The 20,000-nt window shown below is 41.3% G+C and overlaps 1 protein-coding gene across 1 annotated transcript in view; it reads left to right on the forward strand.

The window, feature by feature from the left end:
* The window catches only part of LOC139755699 (glutamate receptor ionotropic, delta-2-like), a 43,229-nt gene that overhangs the window by 6,387 nt on the left and 16,842 nt on the right, over positions 1 to 20,000 (forward strand). The window contains exons 2-3 of the mRNA XM_071674344.1: positions 1,960 to 2,196; positions 3,927 to 4,105. Of these exons, the coding sequence (XP_071530445.1) occupies positions 1,960 to 2,196; positions 3,927 to 4,105 (416 nt within the window). The remainder of the gene's footprint in view (positions 1 to 1,959; positions 2,197 to 3,926; positions 4,106 to 20,000) is intronic.

Genomic DNA, 20,000 nt, shown 5'->3' on the forward strand with positions numbered 1-20,000 from the left:
AGTTCAGAGTAAATGTGAATAAGAGCAAGGTTATTAGGTACAGTAGGGTTGAGGGTCAAGTCGATTGGGAGGTAAGTTTGAATGGAGAAAAACTGCAGGAAGGAAAGTGTTTTAGATATCTGGGAGTGGATCTGGCAGCGGATGGAACCATGGAAGCGGAAGTGAATCATAGGGTGGGGGAGGGGGCGAAAATTCTGGGAGCTTTGAAGAATGTTTGGATGTCGAGAACATTATCTCGGAAAGCAAAAATGGGTATGTTTGAAGGAATAGTGGTCCCAACAGTGTTGTAGGGTTGCGAGGCGTAGGCTATGGATAGAGTTGTGCGCAGGAGGGTGGATATGCTGGAAATGAGATGTTTGAGGACAATATGTGGTGTGAGGTGGTTTGATCGAGTAAGTAATGTAAGGGTAAGAGAGATGTGTGGAAATAAAAAGAGTGGTTGAGAGAGCAGAAGACGGTGTTTTGAAATGGTTTCGTCACATGGAGAGAATAAGTGAGGAAAGATTGACCAAGAGGATATATGTGTCAGAGGTGGAGGGAACGAGGAGAAGTGGGAGACCAAATTGAAGGTGGAAAGATAGAGTGAAAAAGATTTTGAGTGATCGGGGCCTGAACATGCAGTAGGGTGAAAGACGTGCAAGGAATAGAGTGAATTGGAACGATGTGGTATACCGGGGTTAACGTGCTGTCAATGGATTGAACCAGGGCATGTGAAGCGTCTGGGGTAAACCATGGAAAGTTGTGTGGGGCCTGGATGTGGAAAGGGAGCTGTGGTTTCGGGCATTATTACATGACAGCTAGAGACTGAGTGTGAACGAATGTGGCCTTTGTTGTCTTTTCCTAGCGCTACCTCGCACACATGAGGGGCGAGGGGGTTATTATTCCATGTGTGGCGAGGTGGCGATGGGAATAAATAAAGGCAGACAGTATGAATTATGTACATGTGTATATATGTACATGTCTGTGTGTGTATATATATGTGTACATTGAGATGTATAGGTATGTATATTTGCGTGTGTGGACGTGTATGAATATACATGTGTATGTGGGTGGGTTGGGCCATTCTTTCGTCTGTTTCCTTGCGCTACCTTGCTAACGCGGGAGACAGCGACAAAGCAAAATAAAATAGAAATGAATGATATATATATATATATATATATATATATATATATATATATATATATATATATATATATATATATATATATATATCTGTTTATTAATTTATTTATTCATGTATATTTAATCTCTGGAGAAGGTTCGGATTGAGTAAGTCTTAATTTCACTGTGAGCATAATGATGGATGGGTGTGTGGAGAGACGATGTTTTGTCAAGTTTCATGCGTCGGAGGAACAATAAGAAAGAAATGACTAGATTCTGTATGTGACATTTTTTTAATCTCTGAGAAACATTGAAATCATTAAATCAAAGATTTCATATAAGTATACCGTAGTTCATATGAAAATAGAATTTTCTTGTCAAATTTCATGAACACTGTCTCCAACATGACCAAGTAACATAGCTACATTAATGTTTTCCTTTTTCTGATAACCCATGACCCTTTAGAATATTAGAAATGACTCGTATCACAAACTAATCCAGTCCATTGTGAAAAAAGATATCGATTTGCAGTTTTTTTCTCATATATCTGAGAACGTAATGGGCGTATTCCTGGGCCGACCGGGGTCGTGCACTCACAGGTTAATCAAGTTAATCGAGAACAAAAAACGAGTTGGTGCAAAACCTTGGGTATTGGACAGATGAAGATATGGGCAATTTAACAAAAATAACGTCAGTCTCTGGCACACATGAAAATTACATGGTTGTTTTTGACCAATCTTTGTGGAAATCAATCAGTAAATAACTCTAAGTTTCCGGGCGTTCATGGTAACATTAGTGAAACACAGTGAACGCTGACCAGACATTAAATGTGGTAATCTCCTGTGATGTATCCTACAGGTGCTCCTGGGATGGTGGCTACTGTTCTGTCTGGTCATCACTACAGGGTTCCGGTCGTCACTGATCGCTCACCTGACCGTCCAGGAAAAATCCAGGCCTTTGGAAACCCTTGAGGAACTCCTGGAGCAAGACAACTGGAATTGGGGTACAGAGTCTAGCCTTTTCAAAGGCTCAGTTGTAGAATATTTCACCACACATGAGGATGCCGTGGTAAGGGAGATAACAAAGAAAATGGAGGTTAGTACGTACCAAACATCTTCCCTGGAAATCTTGAAAGACTGTGAGATATGTACGGATCAGTGAGTTGATTCATTATAATGATGATAATTATCAGTATGATGTGTCAAGATTGTATGTAAAGATAATTATCAGTATGATGTGTGAAGATTGTATGTAAAGATAAGGTTGATAAGGTACAGGAGGAACACGTAGATGAGGCTTTGATATACACACACACACACACACACACACACACACACACATACACACACACACACACACATACATACACACACACACACACACACACACACACACACACACACACACACACACACACACACACACACACACACACACACACACACATACACACATACACTAGTAAAGAGAAGTCACCTAAGTGAGAGACAACATGGTTTTAAAGGAAGAAGCTTGTGTTATGAATACCAGAAAGCATTTGACACAAATCAAATGGATGCCTGATGAAGTAGCTTCATCACCAGGCAAGAATAAGGGGGGGGGGGGGTAACTCCTTTAATGAACTGAGGAATATCTTTGTGGAAGGGGACAAAGGACACACGGCAGAGGGGCTTTCTCCAGAAAGGTCGGAGTGACCAGCGGAGTGCAAGAAGGTTCTGCTCTGCCTGAATATATGGACTCTCACATGATGCAAAGGTTTTGAGAGAGGTAAAAAGTGAGCAGAATTGCATCAACTCCCCCCTAGGAAATGTAAGGTAATGAGGTTGGGGCAAAGTGAAAGGAAGCCTCAGTGTGAATATAATCTGGCAGAATATCAGGATTCTGTATGAAGAAAGGTCGTGAGAGTCGACATAGTCCCCGTCCTGTTGCTAGAGTCTTATATCAATAAAGTAGTGAAAGAGAAAAACTGTCTGCTTACAAATATGAGAATATTTTTCAAGTTTATGGATAAGGATATATTTAGCAAGTTGTTCATATCCTAGAAAAGGTTAAAACTAGAGTATGCTTCTTAGGTTTGGTTACAGCATAGAGAGGTAATAGAGAACGTCCAGATGATGGTAGATAAGTTGCAGGGAACGTCTACTGGCTTTAGAGTTGCCCATCTTGGAGAAGAGTTGTGATGACGAGTTCTTTTAAAACTATCGATGACGTGGACGATGAACAGCTAGCTCTTCGAGAGATGTATGGATAGACCAACTTAAATCAACCAAGATTTTTTTTTTACAAAAATGAAAAGAAGTAACTTTATACTGCAAGAGTTGTGGAGGTATGGAACAGATTCATAGAAGACAGTGGTACTCAGGTCCATTATACATTTCACAGTTCGTCCTGGTATCTTCCCAAGGTCTTCCTCTGGTCCTCCGTAGGTTCTATCAAAGCTCTTCCCTGGGTCTTCCTTAGCACATTATAAACACTACGTTGGCTACCACAAAACTTTATGGTATTTCTAGATCCTCCACAAATCTTACCCAGCTTTTCAGGAAGTTTTCCCAAGTCCCTATGTGGCCAAACATTTTTTGACATTGTTTACGACGATGGAGTTAGATATTATTTTGTTTACAGGAAGAAAACTGTAAACACTATATGTCAAAAGTAGATAATGATTATCACATATAAAGCGAAGCAGTGAAAGTTAAGGATCGTTGTAAAAAACAATAATTTATCAAAGATTGGTGTTGAAGATAGACAGAGAGATGGTTACTACTTTACTGTCTCCACCATTAATGATTACATATGCACAAAACTAACGAATCCCAATACGACAGGTGTTGGACCCAAAGGAGGCGCTACAGAAGGTGTTGGCGGGGCGTTACTCGTTAATCGCCTTCAAGTACGTAATCAGTGAGGTCATCGCCATCCACTTCACTGACTCCCGGGGCCAGACGCCCTTTTACATCAGCAATCAGGGATTCTACGTACTACCTGTCTTGGGATGGGGATTTAGGTGAGTCCGTTGAGTTGAGATTGAGGGCCGCCTCTCATGCATGCATTCAAATGATGTCCTTTTTAGCTATTCATTGGTATCATCCCTCTGATTACGATCAGGTCCAGCCCATGATACATGAAGTCAGGGCAATTTCCTTTAAGGACAGATCAACTTTCTTCATGAATAAGTCGTACGTAATACTGTAACGCGAGATTCTTCTTCTTCTTCTTCTTCTTCTTCTTCTTCTTCTTCTTCCTCTTCTTCTTCTTCTTCTTCTTCTTCTTCTTCTTTTTCTTCTTCTTCTTCTTCTTCTTCTTCTTCTTCTTCTTCTTCTTCTTCTTCTTCTTCTATTTCTTCTTCTACTTCTTCTACTTCTTCTTCTTCTTCTTCTTCTTCTTCTTCTTCTTCTTCTTCTTCTTCTTCTTCTTCTTCTTCTTCTTCTTCTTCTTCTGCTTTTTCTTCTTCTTCTTCTTCTTCTTCTTCTTCTTCTTCTTCTTCTTCTTCTTCTTCTTCTTCTTCTTCTTCTATTTCTTCTTCTACTTCTTCTATTTCTTCTTCTTCTTCTTCTTCTTCTTCTTCTTCTTCTTCTTCTTCTTCTTCTTCTTCTTCCTCTTCTTCTTCTTCTTCTTCTTCTTCTTCTTCTTCTTCTTCTTCTTCTTCTTCTTCTTTTTAGTAATGTATCGACATGGGGCACTGGTGACTACACTAGGGATCAGCTCTTTCAGCTGTAGCCTCCTCGTCCTTTTGTGGTTTAGTTCTTTATCACTGACGCTGTTTCCACTACCGCAGGCTAATAAGCCTTTCGGTTCACTCTCCAACATCATCAGCTAATGTGCAGCGAATCAGGTAAAACATAGTTAGTACATCTCATATAAACTTATTTTTTCTTTCTTTTAAATATACTTCCAGAGCAACATGTGCATGGCCTTCAGGGATGGGTTACCCCCAAGTAATCAACAGGTACATACCTCCTTCCAAGGAAAACATTTAGAGGCAGGGAATTGAAAAGCTCTTTCGTACATCGATTAGTTGTATCAGTAAGAATAAGTATTGCAAGTGCCTGCGTTAAACATAAAGATATGATTGAATACACGTGATGTATATAGAGACAAAACAGGGAACTGTCTTTCGATAGGAGGATTGAGGAAGAACATCGTAACTTCATGAGTGGTAGAGGATATTTTGGACCAGGTATTTACTTTAATGAATGTGTGTGAGGAATACCTAAAGAAAGAGAGGAATTTGTTTGTGGCAATTATGGACCTAGAGAAGGCCTGTGAAAGCGATGATAAAATTTATTTGTGGGAAGTGCTACGAGAATCAATGAGAAGTTTTCTTTGAGAGAGGAAGCCATGGGAACGAATAAAAAAGGGAGGAGAATGAGTTGTTTAAGATGAAGATGAGTGTACAGTAAGGATTTATAATGTTACAAGGGCTCATCAATCTTTTCACTGATACGGAAGACAGGAAATTAATGCGAAAGTGTTGGAGATAAGGCTAGGTCTGCGGTTTGTTTGTCATGGAGAGGTCTGGTGAAAGGGTGCTGGGAGATGATTCAGGTGCTGCATGCTGATGACACGGTTCTCTTGACCGACTCAAGTGAGAAATCACAGAAGCTGATGTCTCAGGCAGAGAGAATGGAGAAAATTAGTATTAATATGAATGAAAATAAGATTACGAGGTTTCGCAGGGGAGAGAGATATGTTGGTTTAAGTGTGAGTTTGAATGGGGAGAACCTAGAGGAAGTGGAGTCTTTAAGAAAACTGGGAATGGACATGACAGCGGATGGAACCGTGAGAGTTGAAACGAACCAGTGGGTGGGGAGAGGGCAAAGATTCTGGGTGGTAAAATAGTACCGTCGGTGCAAGTCATTTGCTTTAGATCCAAGAGTAAAGGAGAGGGTAATGTGATGATAACGGAAAATTTGAAAACAGTGCGTGGTGAGAGGAGAGATGATCGAGTAAGAAATAATAGGGTAAAAGAGAAGCGTGATCGTATGATTAAGATAGCTAAGCAGGTTGTGGAGAGCGGGAGTGAGGAGAGACTAAGAAAATTTTGGAGAGAAGAGAGTCGTGAGAGTAAGTGAGCTTGGAAAGGATACGTGTGAGGAAGTATCTAGAGAGACTGAGTGTAGAATGGCAAAAGGTGAGAGAAAATGATGTGAGGGGAGTGGGTGAGGAATAGGATGCATTTAGGGAAACAATGTTGGCATGTCCAAAAGATGCATGTAGTGAAGAAAGGTGGGACGTAGGCAGATTAGAAAGAATAGTGAGTGGTGAAATGAAAAAGTAAAGTTGTTAGTAAAAAGGAAAAGACAGGCGTTTCGACGATACTTAAAACGAAGGAATGCAAATGAGTGGGAGATGTAAAAAAGAAAGCGGCAGGAGGTCAAGAAGGAGGTGCAAAGGTTGAAAAAGAGGGGTAAATGAGAGTGTAGGTGAGAGAGCATCATTAAACTTTAGGGAAAATAAAAAGTTGCTTTGGAAGTAGGTAAATAATGTCCGTCAGACAGGAGAACAAATGGGAACGTTGATGAAGGGGCAAGGGGGTAAGTAATAACAGGTACTGAAGAAGTAAGGATATGGAGTGAGTATTTTGAAGGTTTGTTAAATGTGTTTCATTATAGAGTGGCAGATGTAGGGTGTTTTGGTCGGGGTGGTGTACGAAGTGGAAGGGTCAGGGGGAATGGTTTGGTTAAGAGAGAAACAGTGGTAGAAGCTTTGCAGATAATGAAATCCGAAAAGACGGCATGTTCGGATGGTGTTACAGAAGAACATATTAAGAAATGGAGTGACTGTGTTGTTGATTGATTGGTAAGGATATTCAGTGTGTGTTCGGATCATGGTGAAGTGTATGAGTATTAGCGGAATGCATGCATAGAGATATTGCACAAAGGTAAAGGAGATAAAAGTGAATGTTCAAACTACAGAGGCATAAGTTTGTTGAGTATTCCTGGGAAATTGTATGGGAGGGAATGGACTGAGAGGGTGAAGGCATGTACAGAGTATCATATTGAGGAAGAGCAGTGTGGTTTCAGAAGTGGTAGGGGATGTGTGGATCAGGTGTTTGCGTTAAAGTATGTGTGAGAGAAATACTTAGAAAAACAGACTGATTTGTATGTAGCATTTATGGATCTAGAGAAGGCATATGATAGGGTAGATATAGATGCTTTGTAGAAGGGCATAAGATTATAGAGTGTTGGAGGGAAGCTACTGGAAGCAACGAAAAGTCTTTACCAAGGATATAAACCATGTGTACGAGTAGGAAGAGGGAAGAGTAATTGGTTTCCAGTGAAGCTAAGTCTGCGGCAGGGGTGTGTGATATCCGCTGTATATAATCGGGTGAGAAACTGCAGAAGCTGGTGACTGAGTTTGGTAAAGTGTGTGAAAGAAGAAACCTAAGAGTGAATGTGAATAAGTGCAAGGCTATTAGGTGCAGTAGGGTTGAGGGACAAGTCAATTGGGAGGTGAGTTTGAATGGAGAAAAACTGGAGGAAGTGAAGTCTTTTAGATATCTGGGAGTAGATTTGGCAGCGGATGGAACCATGGAAGCAGAAGTGAGTCACAGGGTGGGGGAGGAAGCGAAGGTTCTGGGAGCGTTGAAGAACGTGTGGAAGGCGAGAACATTATCTTGGAAAGCAAATATAGGTATGTTTAAAGGAATAGTGGTTCCAACAAAGTTATATGGTTGCAAGGCGTGGGCTATAGATAGGGTTCTGCGGAGGAGGGTGGATGTGTTGGAAATGAGATGTTTGAGGACAATACTTGCTGCCTTAATCCATTCTCGTCACCACCCCACCACATATGAAATGGCACTCTCCTCCCCACGCGCGCGTGCGAGGTAGCTCTAGGAAAAGACAACAAAGACCACATTCGTTCACATTCAGTCTCTAGCTGTCATGTGTAATGCACCGAAACCACAGATCCCTTTCCACATCCAGGCCCAACGAAACTTTCCATGGTTTACTCCAGACGCTTCACATGCCTTGGTTCAATCCACTGACAGCACGTCGACCCCAGTATACCACATCATTCCAATTCCCTCTATTTTAGTACGCCTTTCACCCTCATGTATAATCAGGCCCCGATCGCACAAAATCTTTTTTAATCCATCTTTACACCTCCAATTTGGTCTCCCACTTCTTGTTCCCTCCACCTCTGACACATATACCCTCTTTGTCAATCTTTCCTCACTCATTCTTCCCATGTGACCAAACCATTTCAATCCACCCTCTTCTGCCCTCTCAATCACACTCTTTTTATCACCACATATCTCTCTTACCTATTCATTACTTACTCGGTCAAACTACCTCACACCACATATTGTCCTCATACATCTCATTTCCAACACATCAACCCTCCTCCGCACAACCCTATCCATAGCCCATGCATCTCAACCATATAACATTGTTGGAAACACTATTCCTTCAAAGATATCCATTTTTGCTCTCCGAAATGACGTTCTCGCCCTCCACACATTCTTCAACGCTTCCAGAACCTCCCCCCTCCCCCCCCCCACACACACACGCACACACCTACCCTGTGATTCACTTCCGGTTCCATGGTTCCATCTGCTCCAAATTCCTCTCACAGATATCTAAAACACTTCACTTCCTCCAATTTTTCTCCATTCAAACTTTCCTACCAACTGACTTATCTCTCAACCCTACTGAACCTAATAACCTTGCTCTTATTCACATTTACTCTCAGCTTTCTTCTTTCACACACTTTACCAAACTCAGTAACCAGCTTCTACAGTTTCTGACCTGAAACAGCTACCACCACTGTATCATCAGCGAACAAAATCTGACTCACTCCCTAAGCCCTTTCATCCAAAACAGCCGGCATACTTGCCCCTCTCTCCATTCACCGCCCTAACAACCCCATCCACAAACAAATTAAACAACAATGCAGACATCACACACTCTACCGCCAATCAACATTCACTAGAAACAAATCACTCTCCTCTCTTCTTACTCATACACATGCCTTACATCTTCGATAAAACTTTTCACTGCTTCTAGCAACTTACCTCCCACACCACATACTCTTAATACCTTCCACAGAGCATCTCTATCAACTTTATCATATACCTTCTCCAGATCCATAAATGTTACATACAAATCCATCTGTTTTTTTCTAAATATATCCCACATACATTCTTCAAAGCAAACACCTGATCTACACATCCTTTACTACATCTGAAACCACACTGCTCCTCCCCAATCTGACGCTCTGTACATGCCTTCACCCTCTCAATCAATACCCTATCCATATAATTTCCCAGGAACACTCAACAAACTTATACCTCTGTAATTTGAAAACTCACCTTTATCCCCAATGGCGCTATGCACGCATTCCGCCAATCCTCAGGCACTTTACCATGAATCATACATACGTTGAATATTCTCACCAACCAGTCAACAACACAGTCACCCTCTTTTTAATAAATTCCTATCCAGTACCATCCAAACCCGGCGCCCTGCCGACTTTCATCTTCCGCAAAGCTTTCACTACCTCTTCTCTGTTTACCAAACCATTTTCCCTGACCCACTCACTTAGCACACCACCTCGACCAAAACACCCTATATCTGCCATTCTATCATCAAACACATTCAACAAACCTTCAAAATACTCACTCCATCTCCTTCTCACTTCACCACTACTGTTATTACCTGCCTATTATTTCCCTTCACCGATGTTCCCGTTTGCTCTCTTGTCTTACGCACTTTATTTACCTCCTTCCAAAACATCTTTTTATTCTCCATAAAATTTAACGATACTCTCTCACCCCAACCTTTCTCTTGACCTCTTCCCTCTTTCTTTTATACATTTCCCAGTCATTTGCACTACATCCCTGAAAAAATTCTCCAAATGCCTCTCTTCTCTTTCACTAAGAATCATACTTCTTCATCCCAGCACTCACTACCCTTTCTAATCTGCCAACCTCCCACCTTTCTCATGCCACACGCATCCTTTGTGGAAGCCAACAATGCTTCCCTAAATAAATCCCAGTCCTCACTCACTCCCCTTATAACATTTGCTCTCCCCTTTACCATTCTGCACTCGATCTCTCTTGGTACTTCCTCACAAAAGTCTCTTTTCCAAGCTCACTTAATCTCACCACCTTCTTCACCCCAACATTCTCTCTTCTTTTGTGAAAAACTGTACAAATCATCACCTTGCCTCCACAAAATAATAATCAGACAACCCTCCAGTTGCTCCTCTCAGCCCATAAACATCCAAAAGGTTCTCTCTCACGCACCTGTCAATCAACACGTAATCCAGTAACGCTCTCTGGCCATCTCTCCTACTTCCATGCGTATACTTATGTATATCTCTATTTTTAAACGAGGTATTCCCAATCACCAGTCCTCTTTCAGCACACAAACCTACAAACTCTTCACCATTTCCATTTACAACACTGAACACTTCATGTACACCAATTATTCCCTTAACTGCGACATTACTCACCTTTGGACTCAAATCACCCATTACTGCATATATATATATATATATATATATATATATATATATATATATATATATATATATATATATATATATATATATATATATATGTTCCTATGAGTCCACGGGGAAAATGAAACACGAAAAGTTCCCAAGTGCACTTTCGTGTAATAATCACATCATCAGGGGAGACACAAGAGAGAAATGTAACAGTAAGTTGATATACAGCAAAGAGACGAAGCTAGGACGCCATTTGGTAAACATGTGATTCGTTTTGGACAATCACATGTCGTAGAAAGCGACTAGAGGGGACGGGAGCGGGGGGCCGGAAATCCTCCCCTCCTTGTATTAACTTTCTAAAATGGGAAACAGAAGAAGGAGTCACGCGGGGAGTGCTCATCCTCCTCGAAGGCTCAGAGTGGGGTGCCTAAATGTGTGTGGATGTAACCAAGATGTGAAAAAAGGAGAGATAGGTAGTATGTTTGAGGAAAGGAACCTGGATGTTTTGGCTCTGAGTGAAACGAAGCTCAAGGGTAAAGGGGAAGAGTGGTTTGGAAATGTCTGGGGAGTGAAGTCAGGGGTTAGTGAGAGGACAAGAGCAAGGGAAGGAGTAGCAATACTCCTGAAACAGGAGTTGTGGGAGTATGTGATAGAATGTAAGAAAGTAAATTCTCGATTAATATGGGTAAAATTGAAAGTTGATGGAGAGAGGTGGGTGATTATTGGTGCATATGCACCTGGGCATGAGAAGAAAGATCATGAGAGGCAAGTGTTTTGGGAGCAGCTAAATGAGTGTGTTAGCGGTTTTGATGCACGAGACCGGGTTATAGTGATGGGTGATTTGAATGCAAAGGTGAGTAATGTGGCAGTTGAGGGAATAATTGGTATGCATGGGGTGTTCAGTGTTGTAAATGGAAATGGTGAAGAGCTTGTAGATTTATGTGCTGAAAAAGAACTGATGATTGGGAATACCTGGTTTAAAAAGCGAGATATACATAAGTATACTTATGTAAGTAGGAGAGATGGCCAGAGAGCGTTATTGGATTACGTGTTAATTGACAGGCGCGCGAGAGAGACATCTGGATGTTAATGTGCTGAGAGGTGCAACTGGAGGGATGTCTGATCATTATCTTGTGGAGGCTAAGGTGAAGATTAGTATGGGTTTTCAGAAAAGAAGAGTGAATGTTGGGGTGAAGAAGGTGGTGAGAGTAAGTGAGCTTGGGAAGGAGACCTGTGTGAAGAAGTATCAGGAGAGACTGTGTACAGAATGGAAAAAGGTGAGAACAATGGAAGTAAGGGGAGTGGGGGAGGAATGGGATGTATTTAGGGAATCAGTGATGGATTGCGCAAAAGATGCTTGTGGCATGAGAAGAGTGGGAGGTGGGCTGTTTAGAAAGGGTAGTGAGTGGTGGGATGAAGAAGTAAGAGTATTAGTGAAAGAGAAGAGAGAGGCATTTGGACGATTTTTGCAGGGAAAAAATGCAATTGAGTGGGAGAAGTATAAAAGAAAGAGACAGCAGGTCAAGAGAAAGGTGCAAGAGGTGAAAAAAAGGGCAAATGAGAGTTGGGGTGAGAGACTATCAGTAAATTTTAGGGAGAATAAAAAGATGTTCTGGAAGGAGGTAAATAGGGTGCGTAAGACAAGGGAGCAAATGGGAACTTCAGTGAAGGGCGTAAATGGGGAGGTGATAACAAGTAGTGGTGATGTGAGAAGGAGATGGAATGAGTATTTTGAAGGTTTGTTGAATGTGTCTGATGACAGAGTGGCAGATATAGGGTGTTTGGGTCGAGGTGGTGTGCAAAGTGAGAGGGTTAGGGAAAATGATTTGGTAAACAGAGAAGAGGTAGTAAAAGCTTTGCGGAAGATGAAAGCCGGCAAGGCAGCAGGTTTGGATGGTATTGCAGTTGAATTTATTAAAAAAGGGGGTGACTGTATTGTTGACTGGTTGGTAAGGTTATTTAATGTATGTATGACTCATGGTGAGGTGCCTGAGGATTGGCGGAATGCGTGCATAGTGCCATTGTACAAAGGCAAAGGGGATAAGAGTGAGTGCTCAAATTACAGAGGTATAAGTTTGTTGAGTATTCCTGGTAAATTATATGGGAGGGTATTGATTGAGAGGGTGAAGGCATGTACAGAGCATCAGATTGGGGAAGAGCAGTGTGGTTTCAGAAGTGGTAGAGGATGTGTGGATCAGGTGTTTGCTTTGAAGAATGTATGTGAGAAATACTTAGAAAAGCAAATGGATTTGTATGTAGCATTTATGGATCTGGAGAAGGCATATGATAGAGTTGATAGAGATGCTCTGTGGAAGGTATTAAGAATATATGGTGTGGGAGGCAAGTTGTTAGAAGCAGTGAAAAGTTTTTATCGAGGATGTAAGGCATGTGTACGTGTAGGAAGAGAGGAAAGTGATTGGTTCTCAGTGAATGTAGGTTTGCGGCAGGGGTGTGTGATGTCTCCATGGTTGTTTAATTTGTTTATGGATGGGGTTGTTAGGGAGGTAAATGCAAGAGTCTTGGAAAGAGGGGCAAGTATGAAGTCTGTTGGGGATGAGAGAGCTTGGGAAGTGAGTCAGTTGTTGTTCGCTGATGATACAGCGCTGGTGGCGGATTCATGTGAGAAACTGCAGAAGCTGGTGACGGAGTTTGGTAAAGTGTGTGGAAGAAGAAAGTTAAGAGTAAATGTAAAGAGTAAAGGTTATTAGGTACAGTAGGGTTGAGGGTCAAGTCAATTGGGAGGTGAGTTTGAATGGAGAAAAACTGGAGGAAGTGAAGTGTTTTAGATATCTGGGAGTGGATCTGTCAGCGGATGGAACCATGGAAGCGGAAGTGGATCATAGGGTGGGGGAGGGGGCGAAAATTTTGGGAGCCTTGAAAAATGTGTGGAAGTCGAGAACATTATCCCGGAAAGCAAAAATGGGTATGTTTGAAGGAATAGTAGTTCCAACAATGTTGTATGGTTGCGAGGCGTGGGCTATGGATAGAGTTGTGCGCAGGAGGATGGATGTGCTGGAAATGAGATGTTTGAGGACAATGTGTGGTGTGAGGTGGTTTGATCGAGTAAGTAACGTAAGGGTAAGAGAGATGTGTGGAAATAAAAAGAGCATGGTTGAGAGAGCAGAAGAGGGTGTTTTGAAATGGTTTGGGCACATGGAGAGAATGAGTGAGGAAAGATTGACCAAGAGGATATATGTGTCGGAGGTGGAGGGAACGAGGAGAAGAGGGAGACCAAATTGGAGGTGGAAAGATGGAGTGAAAAGGATTTTGTGTGATCGGGGCCTGAACATGCAGGAGGGTGAAAGGAGGGCAAGGAATAAAGTGAATTGGAGCGATGTGGTATACAGGGGTTGACGTGCTGTCAGTGGATTGAATCAAGGCATGTGAAGCGTCCGGGGTAAACCAAGGAAAGCTGTGTAGGTATGTATATTTGCGTGTGTGGACGTGTGTATGTACATGTGTATGGGGGGGGTTGGGCCATTTCTTTCGTCTGTTTCCTTGCGCTACCTCGCAAACGCGGGAGACAGCGACAAAGTATAAAGAAAAAAAAAAAAAATATATATATATATATATATATATATATATATATATATATATATATATATATATATATATATATATATATATATATATATATATATATATATATATATATATATATATATATATATATATATATATATATATATATATATATATATATATATATATATATGAATTTCTTTTTTTTTTTGTTTTGTCGTTGTCTCCCGCGTTAGCGAGGTAGCGCAAGGAAACAGATGAAACAATGGCCCAACCCACCCACATACATACGTATATACATACACGTCCACACACGCAAATATACATACCTATACATCTCAATGTATATATATATATATATATATATATATATATATATATATATATATATATATATATATATATATATTTCATACTATTTGCCATTTCCCGCGTTAGCGAGGTAGCGTTAAGAACAGAGAACTGGTCCTTAGAGGGAATATCCTCACCTGACCCCCTTCTCTGTTCCTTCTTTTGGAAAATTAAAAAAAAAACAAGAAAGGGGAGGATTTCCAGCCATCCGCTCCCTCCCCTTTTAGTCGCCTTCTACGACACGCAGGGAATACGTGGGAAGTATTCTTTCTCCCCTATCCCCTATCCTCGATAAAAACTTTTCACTGCTTCTAACAACTTGCCTCCCACACCATATATTCTTAATACCTTCCAGAGAGCATCTCTATCAACTCTATCATATGCCTTCTCCAGATCCATAAATGCTACATACAAATCCATTTGCTTTTCTAAGTATTTCTCACATACATTCTTCAAAGCAAACACCTGATCCACACACACACATATATATATATATATATATATATATATATATATATATATATATATATATATATATATATATATATATATATATATATATATATATATATATATATATATATATATATATATATATATGCCTGGAGAAGGCATATGATAGAGTTGATAGAGATGCTCTGTGGAAGGTATTAAGAATATATGGTGTGGGAGGCAAGTTGTTAGAAGAAGTGAAAAGTTTTTAACGAGGATGTAAGGCATGTGTACGTGTAGGAAGAGAGGAAAGTGATTGGTTCTCAGTGAATGTAGGTTTGCGGCAGGGGTGTGTGATGTCTCCATGGTTGTTTAATTTGTTTATGGATGGGGTTGTTAGGGAGGTGAATGGAAGAGTTTTGGAAAGAGGGGCAAGTATGAAGTCTGTTGGGGATGAGAGAGCTTGGGAAGTGAGTCAGTTGTTGTTCGCTGATGATACAGCGCTGGTGGCTGATTCATGTGAGAAACTGCAGAAGCTGGTGACTGAGTTTGGTAAAGTGTGTGAAAGAAGAAAGTTAAGAGTGAATGTGAATAAGAGCAAGGTTATTAGGTACAGTAGGGTTGAGGGTAAAGTCAATTGGGAGGTGAGTTTGAATGGAGAAAAACTGGAGGAAGCGAAGTGTTTTAGATATCTGGGAGTGGATCTGGCAGCGGATGGAACCATGGAAGCGGAAGTGGATCATAGGGTGGGGGAGGGGGCGAAAATTCTGGGAGCCTTGAAGAATGTGTGGAAGTCAAGAACATTATCTCGGAAAGCAAAAATGGGTATGTTTGAAGGAATAGTGGTTCCAACAATGTTGTATGGTTGCGAGGCGTGGGCTATGGATAGAGTTGTGCGCAGGAGGATGGATGTGCTGGAAATGAGATGTTTGAGGACAATGTGTGGTGTGAGGTGGTTTGATCGAGTAAGTAACGTAAGGGTAAGAGAGATGTGTGGAAATAAAAAGAGCGTGGTTGAGAGAGCAGAAGAGTGTGTTTTGAAATGGTTTGGGCACATGGAGAGAATGAGTGAGGAAAGATTGACCAAGAGGATATATGTGTCGGAGGTGGAGGAAACGAGGAGAAGAGGGAGACCAAATTGGAGGTGGAAAGATGGAGTGAAAAAGATTTTGTGTGATCGGGGCCTGAACATGCAGGAGGGTGAAAGGAGGGCAAGGAATAGAGTGAATTGGAGCGATGTGGTATACCGGGGTTGACGTGCTGTCAGTGGATTGAATCGGGGCATGTGAAGCGTCTGGGGTAAACCATGGAAAGCTGTGTAGGTATGTATATTTGCGTGTGTGGACGTATGTATATACATGTGTATGGGGGTGGGTTGGGCCATTTCTTTCGCCTTTTCCTTGCGCTACCTCGCAAACGCGAGAGACAGCGACAAAGCAAAAAAAAAAAAAAAAAAATATATATATATATATATATTTCTTTTTTTTTCAAGCTATTTGCCATTTCCCGCGTTAGCGAGGTAGCGTTAAGAACAGAGAACTGGGCCTTAGAGGGAATATCCTCACCTGACCCCCTTCTCTGCTTATTCTTTTGGAAAATTAAAAAAAAAACAAGAGAGGGGAGGATTTCCAGCCACCTGCTCTCTCCCCTTTTAGTCGCCTTCTACGACACGCAGGGAATACGTGGGAAGTATTCTTTCTCCCCTATCCCCAGGGATAATATATATATATATATATATATATATATATATATATATATATATATATATATATATATATATATATATATATATATATATATATATATATATATATATATAAATAAATATGTATATATATATATATACATATATATATATATATATATATATATATATATATATATATATATATATATATATATGTATATATCATATATATTTTTTTTTTTTTTTTTTTTTTTTTTTTTATACTTTGTCGCTGTCTCCCGCGTTTGCGAGGTAGCGCAAGGAAACAGACGAAAGAAATGGCCCAACCTCCCCCCCCCCCATACACATGTACATACACACGTCCACACACGCAAATATACATACCTACACAGCTTTCCATGGTTTACCCCAGACGCTTCACATGCCTTGATTCAATCCACTGACAGCACGTCAACCCCTGTATACCACATGACTCCAATTCACTCTATTCCTTGCCCTCCTTTCACCCTCCTGCATGTTCAGGCCCCGATCACACAAAATCTTTTTCACTCCATCTTTCCACCTCCAATTTGGTCTCCCTCTTCTCCTCGTTCCCTCCACCTCCGACACATATATCCTCTTGGTCAATCTCTCCTCACTCATTCTCTCCATGTGCCCAAACCATTTCAAAACACCCTCTTCTGCTCTCTCAACCACGCTCTTTTTATTTCCACACATCTCTCTTACCCTTACGTTACTTACTCGATCAAACCACCTCACACCACACATTGTCCTCAAACATCTCATTTCCAGCACATCCATCCTCCTGCGCACACCTCTATCCATAGCCCACGCCTCGCAACCATACAACATTGTTGGAACCACTATTCCCTCAAACATACCCATTTTCGCTTTCCGAGATAATGTTCTCGACTTCCACACATTTTTCAAGGCTCCCAAAATTTTCGCCCCCTCCCCCACCCTATGATCCACTTCCGCTTCCATGGTTCCATCCGCTGACAGATCCACTCCCAGATATCTAAAACACTTCACTTCCTCCAGTTTTTCTCCATTCAAACTCACCTCCCAATTGACTTGACCCTCACCTCTACTGTACCTAATAACCTTGCTCTTATTCACATTTACTCTCAACTTTCTTCTTCCACACACTTTACCAAACTCAGTCACCAACTTCTGCAGTTTCTCACATGAATCAGCCACCAGCGCTGTATCATCAGCGAACAACAACTGACTCACTTCCCAAGCTCTCTCATCCCCAACAGACTTCATACTTGCCCCTCTTTCCAGGACTCTTGCATTTACCTCCCTTACAACCCCATCCATAAACAAATTAAACAACCATGGAGACATCACACACCCCTGCCGCAAACCTACATTCACTGAGAACCAATAACTTTCCTCTCTTCCTACACGTACACATGCCTTACATCCTCGATAAAAACTTTTCACTGCTTCTAACAACTTGCCTCCCACACCATATATTCTTAATACCTTCCACAGAGCATCTCTATCAACTCTATCATATGCCTTCTCCAGATCCATAAATGCTACATACAAATCCATTTGCTTTTCTAAGTATTTCTCACATACATTCTTCAAAGCAAACACCTGATCCACACATCCTCTACCACTTCTGAAACCGCACTGCTCTTCCCCAATCTGATGCTCTGTACATGTAAATATATATATATTTATATATATTCCTTTTATATATATATATATAATGTTGAATGTGTTTGATGATAGAGTGGCAGATATAGGGTGTTTTGGTCGAGGTGGTGTGCAAAGTGAGAGGGTTAGGGAAAATGATTTGTTAAACAGAGAAGAGGTAGTGAAAGCTTTGCGGAAGATGAAAGCCGGCAAGGCAGCAGGTTTGGATGGTATTGCAGTGGAATTTATTAAGAAAGGGGATGACTGTATTGTTGACTGGTTGGTAAGGTTATTTAATGTATGTATGACTCATGGTGAGGTGCCTGAGGATTGGCGGAATGCGTGCATAGTGCCATTGTACAAAGGCAAAGGGGATAAGAGTGAGTGCTCAAATTACAGAGGTATAAATTTGTTGAGTATTCCTGGTAAATTATATGGGAGGGTATTGATTGAGAGGGTGAAGGCATGTACAGAGCATCAGATTGGGGAAGAGCAGTGTGGTTTCAGTAGTGGTAGAGGATGTGTGGATCAGGTGTTTGCTTTGAAGAATGTATGTGAGAAATACTTAGAAAAGCAAATGGATTTGTATGTAGCATTTATGGATCTGGAGAAGGCATATGATAGAGTTGATAGAGATGCTCTGTGGAAGGTATTAAGAATATATGGTGTAGGAGGAAAGTTGTTAGAAGCAGTGAAAAGTTTTTATCGAGGATGTAAGGCATGTGTACGTGTAGGAAGAGAGGAAAGTGATTGGTTCTCAGTGAATGTAGGTTTGCGGCAGGGGTGTGTGATGTCTCCATGGTTGTTTAATTTGTTTATGGATGGGGTTGTTAGGGAGGTAAATGCAAGAGTTTTGGAAAGAGGGGCAAGTATGAAGTCTGTTGGGGATGAGAGAGCTTGGGAAGTGAGTCAGTTGTTGTTCGCTGATGATACAGCGCTGGTGGCTGATTCATGTGAGAAACTGCAGAAGCTGGTGACTGAGTTTGGTAAAGTGTGTGGAAGAAGAAAGTTAAGAGTAAATGTAAAGAGTAAAGGTTATTAGGTACAGTAGGGTTGAGGGTCAAGTCAATTGGGAGGTGAGTTTGAATGGAGAAAAACTGGAGGAAGTGAAGTGTTTTAGATATCTGGGAGTGGATCTGGCAGTGGATGGAAACATGGAAGCGGAAGTGGATCATAGGGTGGGGGAGGGGGCGAGAATTCTGGGGGCCTTGAAGAATGTGTGGAAGTCGAGAACATTATCTCGGAAAGCAAAAATGGGTATGTTTGAAGGAATAGTAGTTCCAACAATGTTGTATGGTTGCGAGGCGTGGGCTATGGATAGAGTTGTGCGCAGGAGGATGGATGTGCTGGAAATGAGATGTTTGAGGACAATGTGTGGTGTGAGGTGGTTTGATCGAGTGAGTAACGTAAGGGTAAGAGAGATGTGTGGAAATAAAAAGAGCGTGGTTGAGAGAGCAGAAGAGGGTTTTTGAAGTGGTTTGGGCACATGGAGAGAATGAGTGAGGAAAGATTGACCAAGAGGATATATGTGTCGGAGGTGGAGGGAACGAGGAGAAGAGGGAGACCAAATTGGAGGTGGAAAGATGGAGTGAAAAAGATTTTGTGTGATCGGGGCCTGAACATGCAGGAGGGTGAAAGGAGGGCAAGGAATAGAGTGAATTGGAGCGATGTGGTATACCGGGGTTGACGTGCTGTCAGTGGATTGAATCAAGGCATGTGAAGCGTCTGGGGTAAACCATGGAAAGCTGTGTAGGTATGTATATTTGCGTGTGTGGACGTATGTATATACATGTGTATGGGG

The sequence above is a fragment of the Panulirus ornatus genome, chromosome 19 (genome assembly GCF_036320965.1).
Source record: "Panulirus ornatus isolate Po-2019 chromosome 19, ASM3632096v1, whole genome shotgun sequence".
Taxonomy (NCBI): Eukaryota; Metazoa; Arthropoda; class Malacostraca; order Decapoda; family Palinuridae; genus Panulirus; species Panulirus ornatus.